This window comes from Phyllostomus discolor, chromosome 5 (genome assembly GCF_004126475.2).
Source record: "Phyllostomus discolor isolate MPI-MPIP mPhyDis1 chromosome 5, mPhyDis1.pri.v3, whole genome shotgun sequence".
Lineage (NCBI taxonomy): Eukaryota > Metazoa > Chordata > Mammalia > Chiroptera > Phyllostomidae > Phyllostomus > Phyllostomus discolor.
In genome coordinates this window covers 135,922,132-135,937,427 of record NC_040907.2, presented here as the reverse complement: position 1 = coordinate 135,937,427, position 15,296 = coordinate 135,922,132, and the positions used below count along the sequence as shown (strand labels likewise).

Here is a 15,296-nt window from a genome sequence, read left to right as displayed (position 1 = left end):
CAATATAAATGTAAACAGAACTCAACAGCAGCATTAACAACCATTATTCCTCCCAAATTTGAGTGGGGGGAGAGGAAAAAAGTAAGTCTTAGAGTCCAAAATATATGGTAGTTAACTCTAGCTCCATATTAAAAAGTAAACATTACCCTACTCAAATTTAAGTGATTAATGTATGGTAGTCGCTGCTTTTGCCTATTTAATTTGTTTAGTTGTTTGTTCTTTCAGTTCAGTGAATGCCGTATTCATGGTGGAAAAGTAAACATTAGTCTACTTCATGGGATAAAAGTAAAGAGCAAAGGATGCACATGTTTTGGTGACTCATTCTTATGCATCGTCTCCTTCCTCTGCTCTGTAGTCTTGCTTCCCTCACTTGTGTTTGCGCTTCGGCACGTCTGGGTCCCAAGTCTCCAGGCCAGTGTTGGCTGCAAGTGAGAAAGAACTGTGGCAAAAATGCCCTTTTGGACCAAAGCATGATGGGGATGTAGCCTCATGCTGTGATGTCATGTTTAGAGGCTTTTCATCAATTTTAATGAAATACAAATGTGCTCAAAGCAAGTTATTACTCTTTTTTCCAAAAAAAAAAATCTTCATTTAGTATGGCCTAACCCACGCAGTTTTGTATTATAAGGATTATGTTTGGTGTGTTGCAATCCATTGGCAGTTGTCTTGGGGAATTTTATTCAGCACAAGCATCTCTGACAGTTCTGGTATCAAGTGGGGTTAATTACTTGTTCATGCACGTTTTGGTCTTGTTGCCTCTATGTTACAATTCTGGGGCATCACAGAGAGGAAAACTGGGAATAAAAGAATATACTTGAATATTTCTGATTAGATAAAAGACATAAAAATGCATCTCTTTTTTTCCAAGATTTTTTTTACATTGTTTTAAAATGAGATCATTTTGTTGTATCAACATGAGCCTAAAGACTTCAAATCATCTTTTTTTAAAGAAAATCTTATCTGTAAATACAAATTCTTAATTGAATCAATATTTCTCGTAATTTTTGTTACAGATCATGGAGGAAACAAATACACAGATTGCTTGGCCATCAAAGCTGAAGATCGGAGCCAAATCAAAGAAAGGTAAATTGTGAGAGGTGGAAAAATTGGTGGTTTTGATAACAGAAACTGTGGAAGCACTACACGTTTGCTAGGGGAAAAATCAACCCTTATTTTTTATCATGTTTATCCCCAAATATTTGTCAAATAGCAGTACTTGGGGAGGTTGATCATAATTAAAAATAATGTACAGCCTTTTATCCAACAACAGAAAAAATATTTTTAAGTATTTTCTTATGATAGAAATGTTATTGAAGGAGACACCGTAGGAACTTATGATTTCAAGGATGCCCACTCATGTGATAGGCCCGAGTCATGGCGACTCTCCACGCATAGTCACGCATTTGCAGTGTGAAAACTCCCAGTGTGTGCACTTCAGTTTCCTTGTTTATGAACCACGCTGTTTGTCTTCCCTCCGGGGTGATGCAAACCTTAGATTTTCTTTCTTGGCCGATCTCCTCTTCTCCTTCCAGACAATGAAAAACTCACTAGGTTTCTCTCTTAGGCCGAGCATTTCCCATGCCTACCTGTGCTCTGTTTTTTCCTAGAGGGCACTACCCAATGCACGGTGGTCAGAAATGAAAGTCTAGGCACCCTTAGTTTTTCTTTCAAGATTACATAGTATTTTCAAATGACCTGCCAGCATGTATTTTTATGGATATTTTTTCTTTTTAAAGTATAGACTCAGTAAACTCTGTTGTGCATACTTCATTAAAAGATGCATGTGGTCATTAGGGGATAATAAAAAACACCATTGAACAATCAAAAAACAATGATTGTAAGCACAACCTTGGCCTTGTGGTCTAGCTTTTGTTGTTGTGTAGTTTCGCATTTGCTGCCCCTTCTTCCTATGACTTTCATTGCTAACTGATGTGAAATGCTGCAAGATCTCTCAGTTTCCTTTCTTACTTTGGTCCAGATTGCCCTCTTTTAATCTAATTTTATTATAGTTACTTATCATATGAAATATAAATTGTTTTACACTTGTTCTGAGTGTTGTTAGCTGGACTTCGGTGGGGCCGTAATTCCTACAGAAACTTGATCTTGTTACTTTCTTATTTGTGATCATGAGAACTTTTTGTGATCTCTTTGTGAACTATTTGTGATCAAATATGGAACTGTATTCCACATTTGGCAAGGAAGGGGAATCCAGTATGCTCGACAGTCATAGAAGATATGATGGATATTCAAGTGTAATTCCATTGCTTTGTATAAGCCTTGCATTTGCCAAGTGCTGTGGGATATAGTCTCAATTAATCTTCAGTATGTTGAGACATGTTTATTCATTATGAAGAAGAAGAAACTCATTATTATCTACTTGTTTGGTTGTTTGCAACCACTTAACAATCCCTGGCCAACTATAGCACTTGAACAAATTAGAACTTGAACATAAACTTGATCCTCTTTTTATTAGCTATTTTTACTTAAAGAATGAATTTAAGATAGTAAATTTTATTACTATCCAGTAAAAATGTTATCTGTCTGGTGACTAAAGAAACACCCCCCAGGAAATACAAACATTAAAAGAATTTCAGATAATTTTGCACAGCTTATTCTCTTGTGTTACCCATGCTATAGTCCCCCCACCCCACTCTCATGGGAAACTGAAATTTATGCTTAATTTTTTATTCAAAATGTGATGACAAGTTTGGAGATTTTAGATAATAGGAAGATGAATAGGTTAGGTTAACATTTTAGATTAGTTTCCAGTCATTGACACACTTAACCCATTCAGAATGGCCAACTGTATTCCATATTTTGATTATATATTTTGCTTTGAAAATAAGAATATTTTAGCAGTACATTTGAGTGCATTTAACATAGTTTCCACATGATTAAAGTTAACCTTTGGAATTGTGCTTAAGGATTGATCTCTCCAGGCCTCAGTCTATAGAGAATATTTTATTTTTGATAATTTATGAATGGCTATGAATGTATACAATACTGTATGATGAGCAGAATGTGCCCAAAGAGAGGGACTTAGCTCAGAGAAGACAGAAAAAGTCAAGAGTTTTTCTCAGAGGAATTTACTGTTCAGAATTTACTTGAGTTGCTCATATTACTTAAGCACACAGCTGCTGAGTCAGTTCTTGGCTGACATCCCTGTTATGTATATTCCTGGATAATTTTTAAAATGGTTAGATTCAGAGATGAAATTTATTTGACTATAATTTATATTGAGTAAAAAGCAAAATGAAAATGGCGAGAAGAATTTTGGAAAGTAATTATTTGCCTTTTCATCTGATGTGCCTACCTACCTCTGAAAGTTCTAGAGGAAAGAGTTGTGGGTCTTTCTTTTAAGCCTTATTCCTTCTGAACTTTTATTATTCAAGAGAACAAAGAAGAGAAATGTATCTGTGGACTCATTCCATGTTTTGGATGGTTATTAAATTTCAATGCCATGGTGATGTGAAGATTTGGAATATACAGATACTCCCCAGATTGAGCTTAGAGAGACAATGTGCCCATGGGTTTGTGTTGTGTTTTACTTTCTAGATTTATGATGCTTATTGGTTGAATATTGGAGCCTAGACAAACATTTTTCATGGCTAGTTGTTACCACAGTCTGCCCCCCTTTTCTTTTTACCTTAGTGGAATTTAGGCCTATGCTTTTGAAGTGAATTTCCAGTAGACTTGTCCAGACTTTATTTTTTAAGCCATCAATCTTTTATCAGAGCAGTATTTGAGCAGCCACATGGCTCCTTTGGTTCAAGGGCTGCCAGGATGCTGCCTGGCAGAAAGGCAAAAGGCCAGCAGCCTGAATTTGCCATCAGAAAATTCAGATTCCTCTCTGGAGCTTAGGTTTGTAGGTCTGGGGTAGACCTGGGGAGCCACATATTTAACAAGTTCCTGTGGTAGTTCTTAATGGTTAGGCTGAGTTTAGGAAACAAAAAGCTCCCCATTTGACTTTGCAGTGAGAATTAGTCACTAAGGAGACCACGTGCTTAAAAGACAGTAGAAGATGACTACTATGGAAAAGTAGGTAGAGTCCTTTAGCACTCACTTCCGGATGGCGTCCATGCTGCTTTTCAGAGAACTGCACTTCCACCGATTCATTCGGTTTTAGTTTATGTCGTCTTTGCAGTCAGTTAAGGTGGATGAGTTTAGAATGGTCAGAACTTGATTGTTCTGTGCCTGTGGGAATGTACCTTTGGGTAAAAGACCATCTGGTGTTTATCCCCCCTCTCTCCACCCGCCTTCCTGCTTCACCATCCTTCTCACCCTTCCTTTCCCCCTCGCTGCTTCCCTCTCACTTCGTCCCATTCTCTCTCAATCATACAGGATATTGTGAAAACCATAATAGCAACATTTTCATTTAGTAAGCAGGGCATTTTGTGGAAATGATTGATTTTTTAAAATAAACTCAGGGGATATAGATTTCTAAAAAACTTCTTGAGTGTTTGAAATTATGGGAAGGTGGAACCTTCATAAGAGAGAGCCACCAAAAACTAAGAAATTAAGATTCGATGTAATGGACACTCAAATAGGCAACTCTAGGATTGACTTAATGGAGGTTATAATTAAAAAACTAAAGCAATACATGGTATTTGTTCTGTATAACACACATTTATTTTGAGTAAAAGTAAATAAAGTTGTTTCTAACTCTTGGAGTCAGAGTACTAGAACATTCTGCATTACATAGAAAAATCTGGGCTTGTGCTTGTCAGACCGGTATTTATAAAGTGTTAAATACTGCAAACCTTACTAGCATAGAGTAACTTCAGACACTCATTAAAATTTTAAATATGCTATGGTGAATCACAGCCTATTTTAAAATAAATTCAGTTTCATTGAAGCACAAATAGCATTTTGAACAAGTTTGACTGTTTTGCCAAATAAAAGTCCTTTCAGACATTCTTTAACAAATAAATGAAAGAAAGTTGTAGTGAGAACTTGTTAAGCTTGTACGATTGTGCGGTGTGCTCCACAGTTCTAGATGAGTTTGTTTTCATAAATAAGGTCAGCATTATAAGGTCAGCATTTTTCTTCTTTTTTTTTGTCCTTACCCAAAGGCATTTTTCATTGGTTTTAGAGAGGTGGGGTTGGGGGAAAGAGAGAGAGACAGAAACATACATCTATGTGAGAGAAAATTATCAATTGGTTGCCTCTTATAGGCACCCTGACCAGAGATCAAACCCTCAACTGGTCATGTGCCCTGACCAGGAGGCAGACCCATAACCTCTTGGTGTATGAGGCAACACTCCAACCAACTGAGCCGCACTGGCCAGGGCAAGTGAACGTTTTTCTTACTGTTGTCTTTTTGCTCTTAATTTGCTCATCAATCTTTTTCTTCTTAGACTGGCAAATGTAAATGTGGGTAAAAATTGTTTAAACTTTTTATGCCAAATTCCAAATAGACGAGGTCAGCATTAATGAAGCTTTATTGTCTTTTGTTCTGTGTAGGAGTTGTCCTGCAGACCTTAACTAAGTGATACAGCTGTTCTCGGAAAGTGTTTATTTGACGATGTAGGGTGCCCAGGACCAGGAGGAATGAAAGGTGTTGAGTGGATTGCTTGATGGATCCTGGTTTGGAGGCGGTTTGGCACCAAGTTTGGCCATTCTCTTTGTCCAAGAATAAACAAGAGAATCATCAAAATTCCATGAGGTTTTAATAATTTTGGTTGCATTTCACCAGAATAGAACATCTTTGCATGAGAAAAACTGTAGACTGTTCACTTAATTTTTTTCAGGGGAAAATGTTTTGTTGAGGGTCCTTACACTTTGGGCGTTCACATTGGACTAGCTGTGGCTTTTAACATAGGGGATTATGACCTATTAGTGAATCAAAAATTAATTTAGGTGATTGCAACCAACATTTAAAAAATACAACTGGATTAAAAGAAAACATCAGAGTGTAAGAGTATGATGAAACTGTCAGTCCTATATGCCATTACTTATGTGTATGTATACAAACATACACATTAGCAGGTCGTGATGTGAAGTGGGTGACAAGGTCAAAAAGGTCAGAGAACACTGTTCTGGGTGGTCAGTTCCCCAAAGAGTAACAGGCACATGCATTTTGTTCATCACTGTATGCACTGGAACTAGTACATTGTTGGCATGCAGTAAATATGTGTAGATTGTCTGATCCCTCTACTCAAGTCAACCATGGTTATAGTGGAGCCACAATTATGGATGGGAATATATAACCACTAAGGGTTTATGCAGGAAAAAGGTTTAGAATCATAACCTTCACACAGGACATTCGCTGCTGTGAAATCTGTTAACTAATGATTTTTTGAAATATGATCAATAATTACTCTTTAATGTAAAAATTTAATAGCAGCGTGAGGTCTCTTAAGAACCAATGAAAAATTTTGTAAAGTAAAGAAAGGAAGGGAGGGAGGAAGGAAGGAGGTTGAATGAAACAGTAAATTACACTATCCTTGTTCCCAGCAGGTAACTGGAAACAGGTGTTGATGTTCCTTAGCTTTCCTGCCTTTATGACCACTCTTCCTCTTCTTGGAAGAGTTCTTCCCACCTCAGTTGTCTCGCTTCCTGAGCAGATGCTTTTATATCTCTTGCCTTTGGTGAAGAAGGTGCTATCCCAGGGTTCCTTCCGTCTGTAGTTGTTCCTCTGCTAAATGCCATGAAGACAAAGGGTGAAATACATTTTATTTGCCTTCTTTATAATAGGCATTGGGCTAGGTGTGTTAACCTGTGTTATCTCTGTTAATCCTCACAATAACCCAATAAATGACCATTATCGTCCCCATTATCCACATTAATAACTGATGTGGAGAGGTGATACATTTAAGGTCAGAGAGTTTGAAGTGGTGGAGTTAGCCCAAATCCTGATTTCAAAGATCAGGGTATTTCCCTCAACTCTGTAAGTGTGCACACAGCACATTGATGAATGATCACCAAAAGAATGTAGATTTACCAACACGTTAATTTAAGAAAACTCGGGATATGTTTGTTTTCAAGAACAAAGGCAATTCTACCTGCTTACATTGTTGAAGCTTGCTGGGCATCTAGTCTTTGAAAATTTTTTGAAATATATTTTTATCATTCTTTGTACTTTTTACAATATCTTTCCTTTTCTCTCTCTCTTTTTTTCTGAGACTCATTAGTGGTTTTACTGGTATTTATTTACTGTTATCTGGAACGGTGGTTCTCAACCTGGGCCGATTTTATTCCCCAGGGGACGTTCGGCAATATCTGGAGATATTTTTGGTTGTCACAACTGGGAGATGGTGCTGCTGCCCATCGAGTGGGTAGAGGCCAGGATGATGCTAAACATCCTCCCTGCATGCACGGCACAGCCCCCATGATAAGAATTATCCACTGTACCGTGTTAGTAGCGTGAGGTGGAGAAACACTGAGCTGGAGGAGCAGGCATGATTTCAGGGACAGTTGTCTGCATGGCACTGGGTTCTTACTAGAACATTTCATGAAGCCCAGTGCACATGTAACCAGCTTCCTTTTGCAGCCTTGGAAACAGGGCTGATTATGCACGTTAGTGACTCCTGAAGGAACAGTGTCCCTTGGTAACACATAGGTGAACTGACTGACTTTCAGTAAAAGACAAAATGTGGTAGGATGACAGGTCTACACATTTAAAAAGACATTGGAATTGATTTTGAATTATATAATTTGAGCAGCTTCAGCTACTTGTTCATTCTTCACCGGTGGTTTAAGTTGTACCTGCGGCTTCAGTGCCTCGGGGCAGCCCGGCTGCCCTTCCCCTTCCTGCTGCCTGTGTCTTCCACTCTTTTCGGGCCGTAGACTTGTGGCACCTGTGACACCTGTGACAGTGTCTGAGGATTACGACTGCCTCTGATCACCATGATAGTGCCGAGCACTCCTGTCTCGCTCTGGTGATGGGCACCAACTTTTCATGGTTTCCCAAACCATGTGTGCCCTTTTAATGATTTTTTCCCGCCCTGTCATGGCATTGCTGGACAGAATTAAGTGCCATCTGTCAGGTCTGTCAGTGGCAATTACATTATTTTTGTGAAGCCATTTTGTAGTGGCAGACCTTAATGAGGCTTTTCTCATTAAAGAAAATAGCTTAAATTGAAGTGGCATCCTCATTTCTTTCAATGTCATTTTTGTGTCATTAAAGCATGGTTTATGGCTTAACACCTTGGTATTAACAGACTGTTTTATCAAAAGATATCAGAGGGATTTCAGGAAGGAGGAGCTGCATTCTCTTTACGTCTTGTTGCCAGAAATTACTCCTAAAGCAGAATAAGTCCTGCCTGAAATAAAAATAAAATGAGAACATAGCATTGATTTGTTTTTAGCTGTTTGGTCCATGCAAATAGTTATGTATTATTATTTTTTGAAAATGGGCTTATTCTATACACATCCATTTCTGCAACTGGATTTTTCCACTCAAAAAACTGAGAAGACATCTGCCATATAAACACATGAATAATAATAATGATGCTGTTATTTTTGTAGCTGTATGAAATGCCACTGTATGTATGTAGGGTATGGATGTATCGTATTTTGACAAATCTGTTTTGATGGACATTGGATTGGGTTCTGTTTTTTCTACAGTGAATTTCAAATTCATTTGTCTACTTGTACAAGCTTTCCTGTTACATAAATGCTTGCAAGTAGAATTTTTAGGTGACAGGTAATGAGCAACTGTAACATTTAGTATTGCCACCTTGTCCTCTCAAATGACTGTTGAACGGCTGGCAGCAGGGACTGACTTTTGGAAGGGGAATGGCTCTTCCCACACCTTTGCCAGCACTGTGCTTTTCCCTTCTCAGTTAGTTAAATAGTGCAAAATACATTGTCTCATGTACTGCCTTAATTAATAGAAAAGTGAGCATTTTTCATCTTAATTTATGGAACACTTTTTTTGTAGTATTCTGTGAATTGTCTATTCTTCTCTTCTTTTTTTCTTTAATTCCTCACCTGAGAACATGTTCATTGACTTTACCGGGGGGGAGGGAGGGCAAGCAGGAGGGAGAAACATCGAAACATCGATCGGTTGCCTCCTGTCCGCAACCTGACTGGGGACCAGACCTACAGTGCAGGCATGTGCCCTGACCCTGGACTGGACTCTCAACCTTTTGGTCAATGGGATGAATTCTAACCGACTGAGCCACCTGTCCAAATGGCTCACTTCTCACCATTAATATTTATTCACAAGTAATATATGGATCATTTTTTCCTCAAACTAGAAAAAAATGAATTGACCTTAAATAGTAAGAATGTATTAATTTTGAATGAAGAAAACTATGCATTAACTTTCAGGATACTGGATTTCCAAAGTAAACTGCATAAATATTTTATCTTCAATATGAGTAGCATGGATGTTTTATATGCACACATGTGTATGGATGTGTGTGTGTGTGTGCTTGTGTGGCAAGACAAATACTTGTAATATCATACAAGTATTATCAAATTTTTAAGTTTTCTTTATGTAAAAGAAAGAAGACCCAGGAAGTTGTTTGGCTTTGTTTTCATGTATTGAGCTTTGGTTTGGTGTTTTATTGGAAAATATTTCTGAATTTTTTCCAGCCCCTTATATTCAAGAGAAGGACACTGAAATACATTATTTCAGATTGACTTGGATTCCATTTCTAATCTGTCTCCATTTCTAGGGTGAGATCCATGAGTAAGAATGTTTAGTCTTTGGTGTAATTTACTTCCTCTTCGGAGTACCCTTAGCTCTTTTTGTGTGTGCGGTCCACTCTTTCTCAAATCTAACACAGTGACAAGGAGTCCTGATTGATTTCACTTGCCACGGAGGTGTGTGTGAATTCAGAAAGGGAGGGACAGGAAAGCAAGCAGGACTTCCAGCCACCGCAGATGAAATAATATGTCCCTCTTTCTTTGGCTTTCACCATCAAATGAGTATGTTCTAATCTAATCATCTTGGGTCCGATTTTTCTCCTTTGGTCAGTGCCTAATAGATCCTTACATCATAAACAAGTTGTGTAACACTGGCTTTTCACACGTGCAGCATGTACTGTCTATACAGTCTAGGCTTGAATGATCGTTAAATGCCATTGCAAAATATTGTCAGTGTTGAGGGAAGTTTGTTTTAGCAACGTTGACTTATGCTCTGTCCCCGACCCCTGTGCCATCTCTCACAAGACGAGTCTGCTGCATCCTCCACCTTTCTTTTTCCAATGGTCGGCTCCTAGTCATCCTCCCAAATTTGTCTCGAATGACATGTCTCCCTGGAAAGCCTCACCCACCCTGCAGATGGGACTTAATGCTCTGTTCCCTGCACTGACTCAGTACCTTAGACATACATTTTGGCACTTTTCACACTTGTGCTGTATGAGCCTAGACATTTGCCTTTCCTTCTGGACTGTGAGCTCATGGGCTCATGTCAGAGACCTGCATGCCTTACTCCCTTCTGTAAGGATGGTGCGTGCCAGGAAGGTGGAGTTCTAAATTATGAGTTAAAGTTTACATTACATTTAGGTTTAGAATAAATCTGAGATTAATTCAACAATGACTTAAGTCATTCTGGTATCTTCTGATTAACTTTGAAGAAGGTGAAAAATGGCCCTGGCAGCTAGGCTGCAGTGTTCCTAATTGGACATAAATCCCTCTCACAGAATATAAATATTCAGACAAGGCTACTCCTCCTGAGTCTGTCAGAGGCGGCAGTGAGGCAAGGACACTCTACAGCCACAAACGTGATTACATGTCCCTCTCGTGATTGATGAGAGTGATTGCTGCTGCTCTGCCAGTGGCGGCTCCAACTCAGCTGTAATCCTCTGCCTTCTAGATTAAATTTGCTAAGATACTCATTTAGTGATTTTCCTCCACTTCCACACAGCTTCCAATCCAAATGTGGTCTCTGCTTGCTTAGCAGACCTCCTTGGAATCACCCAAATTCTATAATAACCTTTCTCAATTTTTGCTTAAGATGCCCCAGTTCCTTTGATGTACTGTCCCTCATGCTGCAGCAAACTAAAGAAGCTCATTTTATTTACTAAGGATACACTGCTGTGGTCTTTGGGCACTATAGTGAGATTTGGAGGAACTTAAGAAAGACGCGCTGATCTCAGTCTCTGCCTCTTGGATACTTAACAGTTTGGTCAGCACTTCTAGGCTGCTCTGCACAACAGGAGTGAGCTCCCACGGTGCTGGACAAAGTACCCCGGGAGAGAGGGTCAGTGACCAGCCTTGAGGTGGGCAGCTGTCAGTGTGCACGGGAAATGTCCAGCACAGGTAAACCCAGAGGTGGGCCGAGAGCTTAACAATAGCACCTGCCAGTGCAACCAACTACCCGACTGCTTGCTTTGTCAAGCTGCCACGTTTTGCTGACTCACTTTCCAGGAAGGCTCCTTGACCCCACTGTCTTCGACCATGACTTACTACACCCATGTTCCAGTCTTTAACCTCTTCCCACAACAGCTATCGACTATGTCCAGGGACCGCCTCCTACCCCAGGCTTTCTCCTGTCTCCAGGATGGCTGAGGTTCTCACGAGGTCATGGCCTTCACTGACCTGCCCTGCCTGGCTAAGCTTGTCGGCCACCAACTCTTCCAGCTCCCTCCCTTTCTTCCTCCAGCACACAACGCTCCTTCCCAGCTTTGCGCCTTCCCCATACCGAGTGCCCCACTTCCACCCACCTTTTCAAGCTCCTCACTAGGAACTACCAACCCCTAAAAGATATTCTGTTTGGCTGTTGCTCACACTTCTCTCCTGCTCTTCTGAACTATTCGAGTCCTGACTGAAAACAATGCCAGTTTTAAAAATTTGTTTAAAGAGAGTGGGGAAGGAAGGTGCTGGTCAGTGAACTCTTCCGGGGGCAGCCTTCAGCCACGGAAGGACTGGAGTCAGAAAACAAATATCCAGTTTTCCCTTCTGTCTGTGGGACGACTCTAAGGCACATTAGTTATGTCTCCTCATAGCACACCATGGGGATTGAGCCCCGGTAATGGCTGCTCCACACCACTCCCTTCACGGCTTTCCCATCTCCTCAGGCATATTTTTCTTCCTTCCTAACTGCTCCCTGGGATCACCTACAGAGTGAATGATCTCCAGGAACAAACCAACCCAAGTCAGGTCATTATCTCAGTCTTCTGGGGGAGGGGAACAGATGAAGATGGGTATCCTGGATGACTGGGGTAATCATTATGCCGTGGAAAAATGGACTTGGCGTTCTTTGCCAGTCATTAATTAACAACTCTGTTGTTTAGTGGAAAAAAAAAAAGACTGCAGTCATCTCAAGTGTATTTATATATCAGTAAAGAAATAAGGCAAAATGATTTAGAGTGCATGGCTCATTTTGAGAAAAAAATGCCCCAGACCATCTGCAAAAGTACTAGAATGGTCCCAAGTGGAACACAGGCACTTGAAGCAGTTTCCAGACACATGAGGTTGTTGTCAACAAAAAGAAAAATAGGGGCTATAGGGAGCACAAGAAGTGAGAGAGGGTCTGGGAACCCATGAGTTTAGCAGATCAGGAAAAAGAATGTCCACGGGGGAGCAGGTTGGGAGCGCTGAGCTCCCTCACCCGGGTGTCATCCGGGTGGTTTAGGAACCCCAGGCCGCGGGGCAGCTGTGACGTGATTCCTGCCCAGTTAGGGAGCACTGATGACCCACCACAGCGGAAAGGACCCAGCTATAGGATCGGTTCTGTTTACTTGCACTCTGCTGAAAGTCACAGGTAGTGACTTGAGCCAAGTTAGGAGAAATATTCCCAGTACTAATAATATAGTTGTTCAGTGTGCTCTGTGGGGACTCAGAAATATTTACTTGATGGCAATAAGCATTCAAATTTCATCCTTTTTCTGTTTTTCTTCATGATCCTGTTAGCATCCAGATATTTTAAAAGTGAGCACTTGATGGAGTTTTATAGACAAATGGCAGGAAAATTGCTTATAACTAAAGGAAGCAGTGAACGCATCCAGTTTCCACGAGCAATCATACCTGTGTCCTGCAGCATTTGGAACTGACGCTTGACTGAAAGGATGCCCACACAGGGGTGGTCCTGTCCATTCCATTCCCTTAGGACATGAAACCCTGGCTTTGCTTAGTCCTGTGTTCTGTCTTGAACTTCATTCTAGAAGGGAAGGAATAGTGTTTCTCTTTTTCTTTCTAAATCTATTAGAGATTATTTAGTTGAAATGAGCATAAAACATGTTTTTCACCATTTAATAAATTTGGGAGAGTTTATATGTGCTATCACTTTATAATGTTCTCATCAATCATATAATTAAGGAATAAAACAATAAAACTTGAATTTTTTAAGGAACATATTTTTTATCAGAAAATATTCACCTCTCTTAGAGAAAACATCACACACAGGAAAATAAAATTAAGTAATGACTGTATTCATGATCTCTGAGAGAGCAATATAACCTAGAATACGATGACCAAGAAAGAGGCAGCAACTAATATTTATGGGTACCTGTCTGTGAGGGAAAATGGTGATGGATTGGTTGCTGGACGCATCAGTGGGTTGAGGTGAAAGGAGTTTATCTTTCATTCACTGTTACATTTTTTTTCTTATAAGAAGCAAAGTCACTTGAATGAACTTCTAGGCTGGGAAAATGTAGAGAAGAGACTGATCTAGAGAAAATTGGACAGCAGAGTTTAGGATGGAGCTATCCTTGGGGGCTAAGTGTATGGTAACAGATTGGAGTTAATTAGGCTTGGGTTCTTAATCTCACTTGTTGAGTCCTTCCATTGATGCTCTGCTCATTTTACTGAAAAACCTATTTTAATTTCTGGTTTCTATAGTCCTCAGTAGACTCTGCTAAGCTTGGTCATGGGTTTAACAACTTAGGTCATTGATTCTGCCAGGCACCTGCCCAGTAGAATTCTTGGCTTATAGTATGTCCTCAGTGAATGTTTGTTGAACTGGTTTGAACACATTTTCCTGAGTTTCATGAAAAGGAGAGAAGAGTAAGGATTATGATAGATTTAAGACAAAGGGGATAAAATTGAGTGTAAACTTCCTCCTCCTTAGTTTATTTGGAGGTGACATCAGCTCTTGGGGCCACAGAGGGGATGGTTTGGAGACTTGAAACTGGAGACAGTTCAAAACAGTTGCTTATGGAAAATGCACTAGAGATGAATTAAAATCTTTCCAAACCAAATTAGTATCCAGCTGAGACTGCAAAGTATGGATTTGTAGTCAGGTTTCTTTAGACAGTTATAGGCCTTTTGCAGTTCTTTGGTCACTCGGAAGCGGAGAACTTGGGGGGCTACCTATGGTGGAGAGTGGTGAGGTGGGTATGGTAGGAAGCCAGAGGAGTCGGCATTGCAGGGTGCGGGTGGGGAGGGTGGTGAGATGGTGAACCTTGGGATGTGATGGCACAGGGAACGCTGAAGCCAGCAGGGAGGCCAGAGAGAGGGCAGGGCACTGGATGTCCTGATAACCTGGAGACCTTGTAGGGCAGAGGGTGTTTAAGTGTAGCTCTGGTAATCATGGAAGGAAACGACAAGTTAGGGCAAGTCTTGTAAGTGGAATTGTCTGGATTGTGATGAGGTCTAATGTATGGCTTGGTTTCTGAGTTACTGATATGTAATTAGTTTTCGCAGTTTAGTAATTCTTAGCATCTTGAGGATTGTTTAGCAAATTGAATTGGATTCCTTAAATAAGCAAAGAGAAACTTGTTAATGAATTAAAACCAAGTGAGATGGAATCAGCTGGTGTCAATATGACTTTGTTTACTAAATTCTATGTGATTTTAAAGCTGAGTAGCCAAACTAATGCTCCTTTAGTAATTGACTTTCATGTATGGAGGAATGACTTACGTAATATCCGATCAGTGCGCTTGCTGGCCAGTTTTAAAATGTTACATGTGCAAACACCTCATAACTTATGCATGTTTTCCAGTGAGAATTACATCATAGGTTGAAAGAAAATAAATGCATCCACGGTTCTTAGATGTTACATAATCTAGGAACTTCATAACTTTTCAGTTACATAATCTGAAGTTGTTATATAATCTCATGGCTCCTTACAAGGGGGGAAATGTTATATTTTTATACAAATTCAATAGATTGATTGGATAAAGAGCTATATGTATATTTATGTAATTTTGTAAATATGCAAACACTTAAGTACTAGTTCCAGTTGGTCTCACTGTCTCTGTGGCTGCTCTGCCTACGTCACCCCAGGGAACATTCAGGTCTCCTTTCGGTTCTGCATCGAAGTTGTGACCAGTGCTAGCCCAAAGCTATACACAGGATTCCCTGAAGTGACCAGGAGTGTTCCCCACCCTCCAAGTCATTCCTTCTGTCCTTGGCCTTTGACTGCCTGAGTGGCTGTTTATGCTCATTATTCCTTGTCCCTT

General features: G+C 40.0%; 1 protein-coding gene across 3 annotated transcripts in view; it reads left to right on the top strand.

The window, feature by feature from the left end:
* Nucleotides 1–15,296, top strand: part of BICC1 (BicC family RNA binding protein 1) — a 265,955-nt gene that overhangs the window by 150,675 nt on the left and 99,984 nt on the right. For all 3 annotated transcript variants that reach the window (XM_036026936.1, XM_028514016.2, XM_036026937.1), the window contains exon 3: nt 1,014–1,083. In XM_036026936.1, coding sequence (XP_035882829.1) covers nt 1,014–1,083 — 70 coding nt within the window. The remainder of the gene's footprint in view (nt 1–1,013; nt 1,084–15,296) is intronic.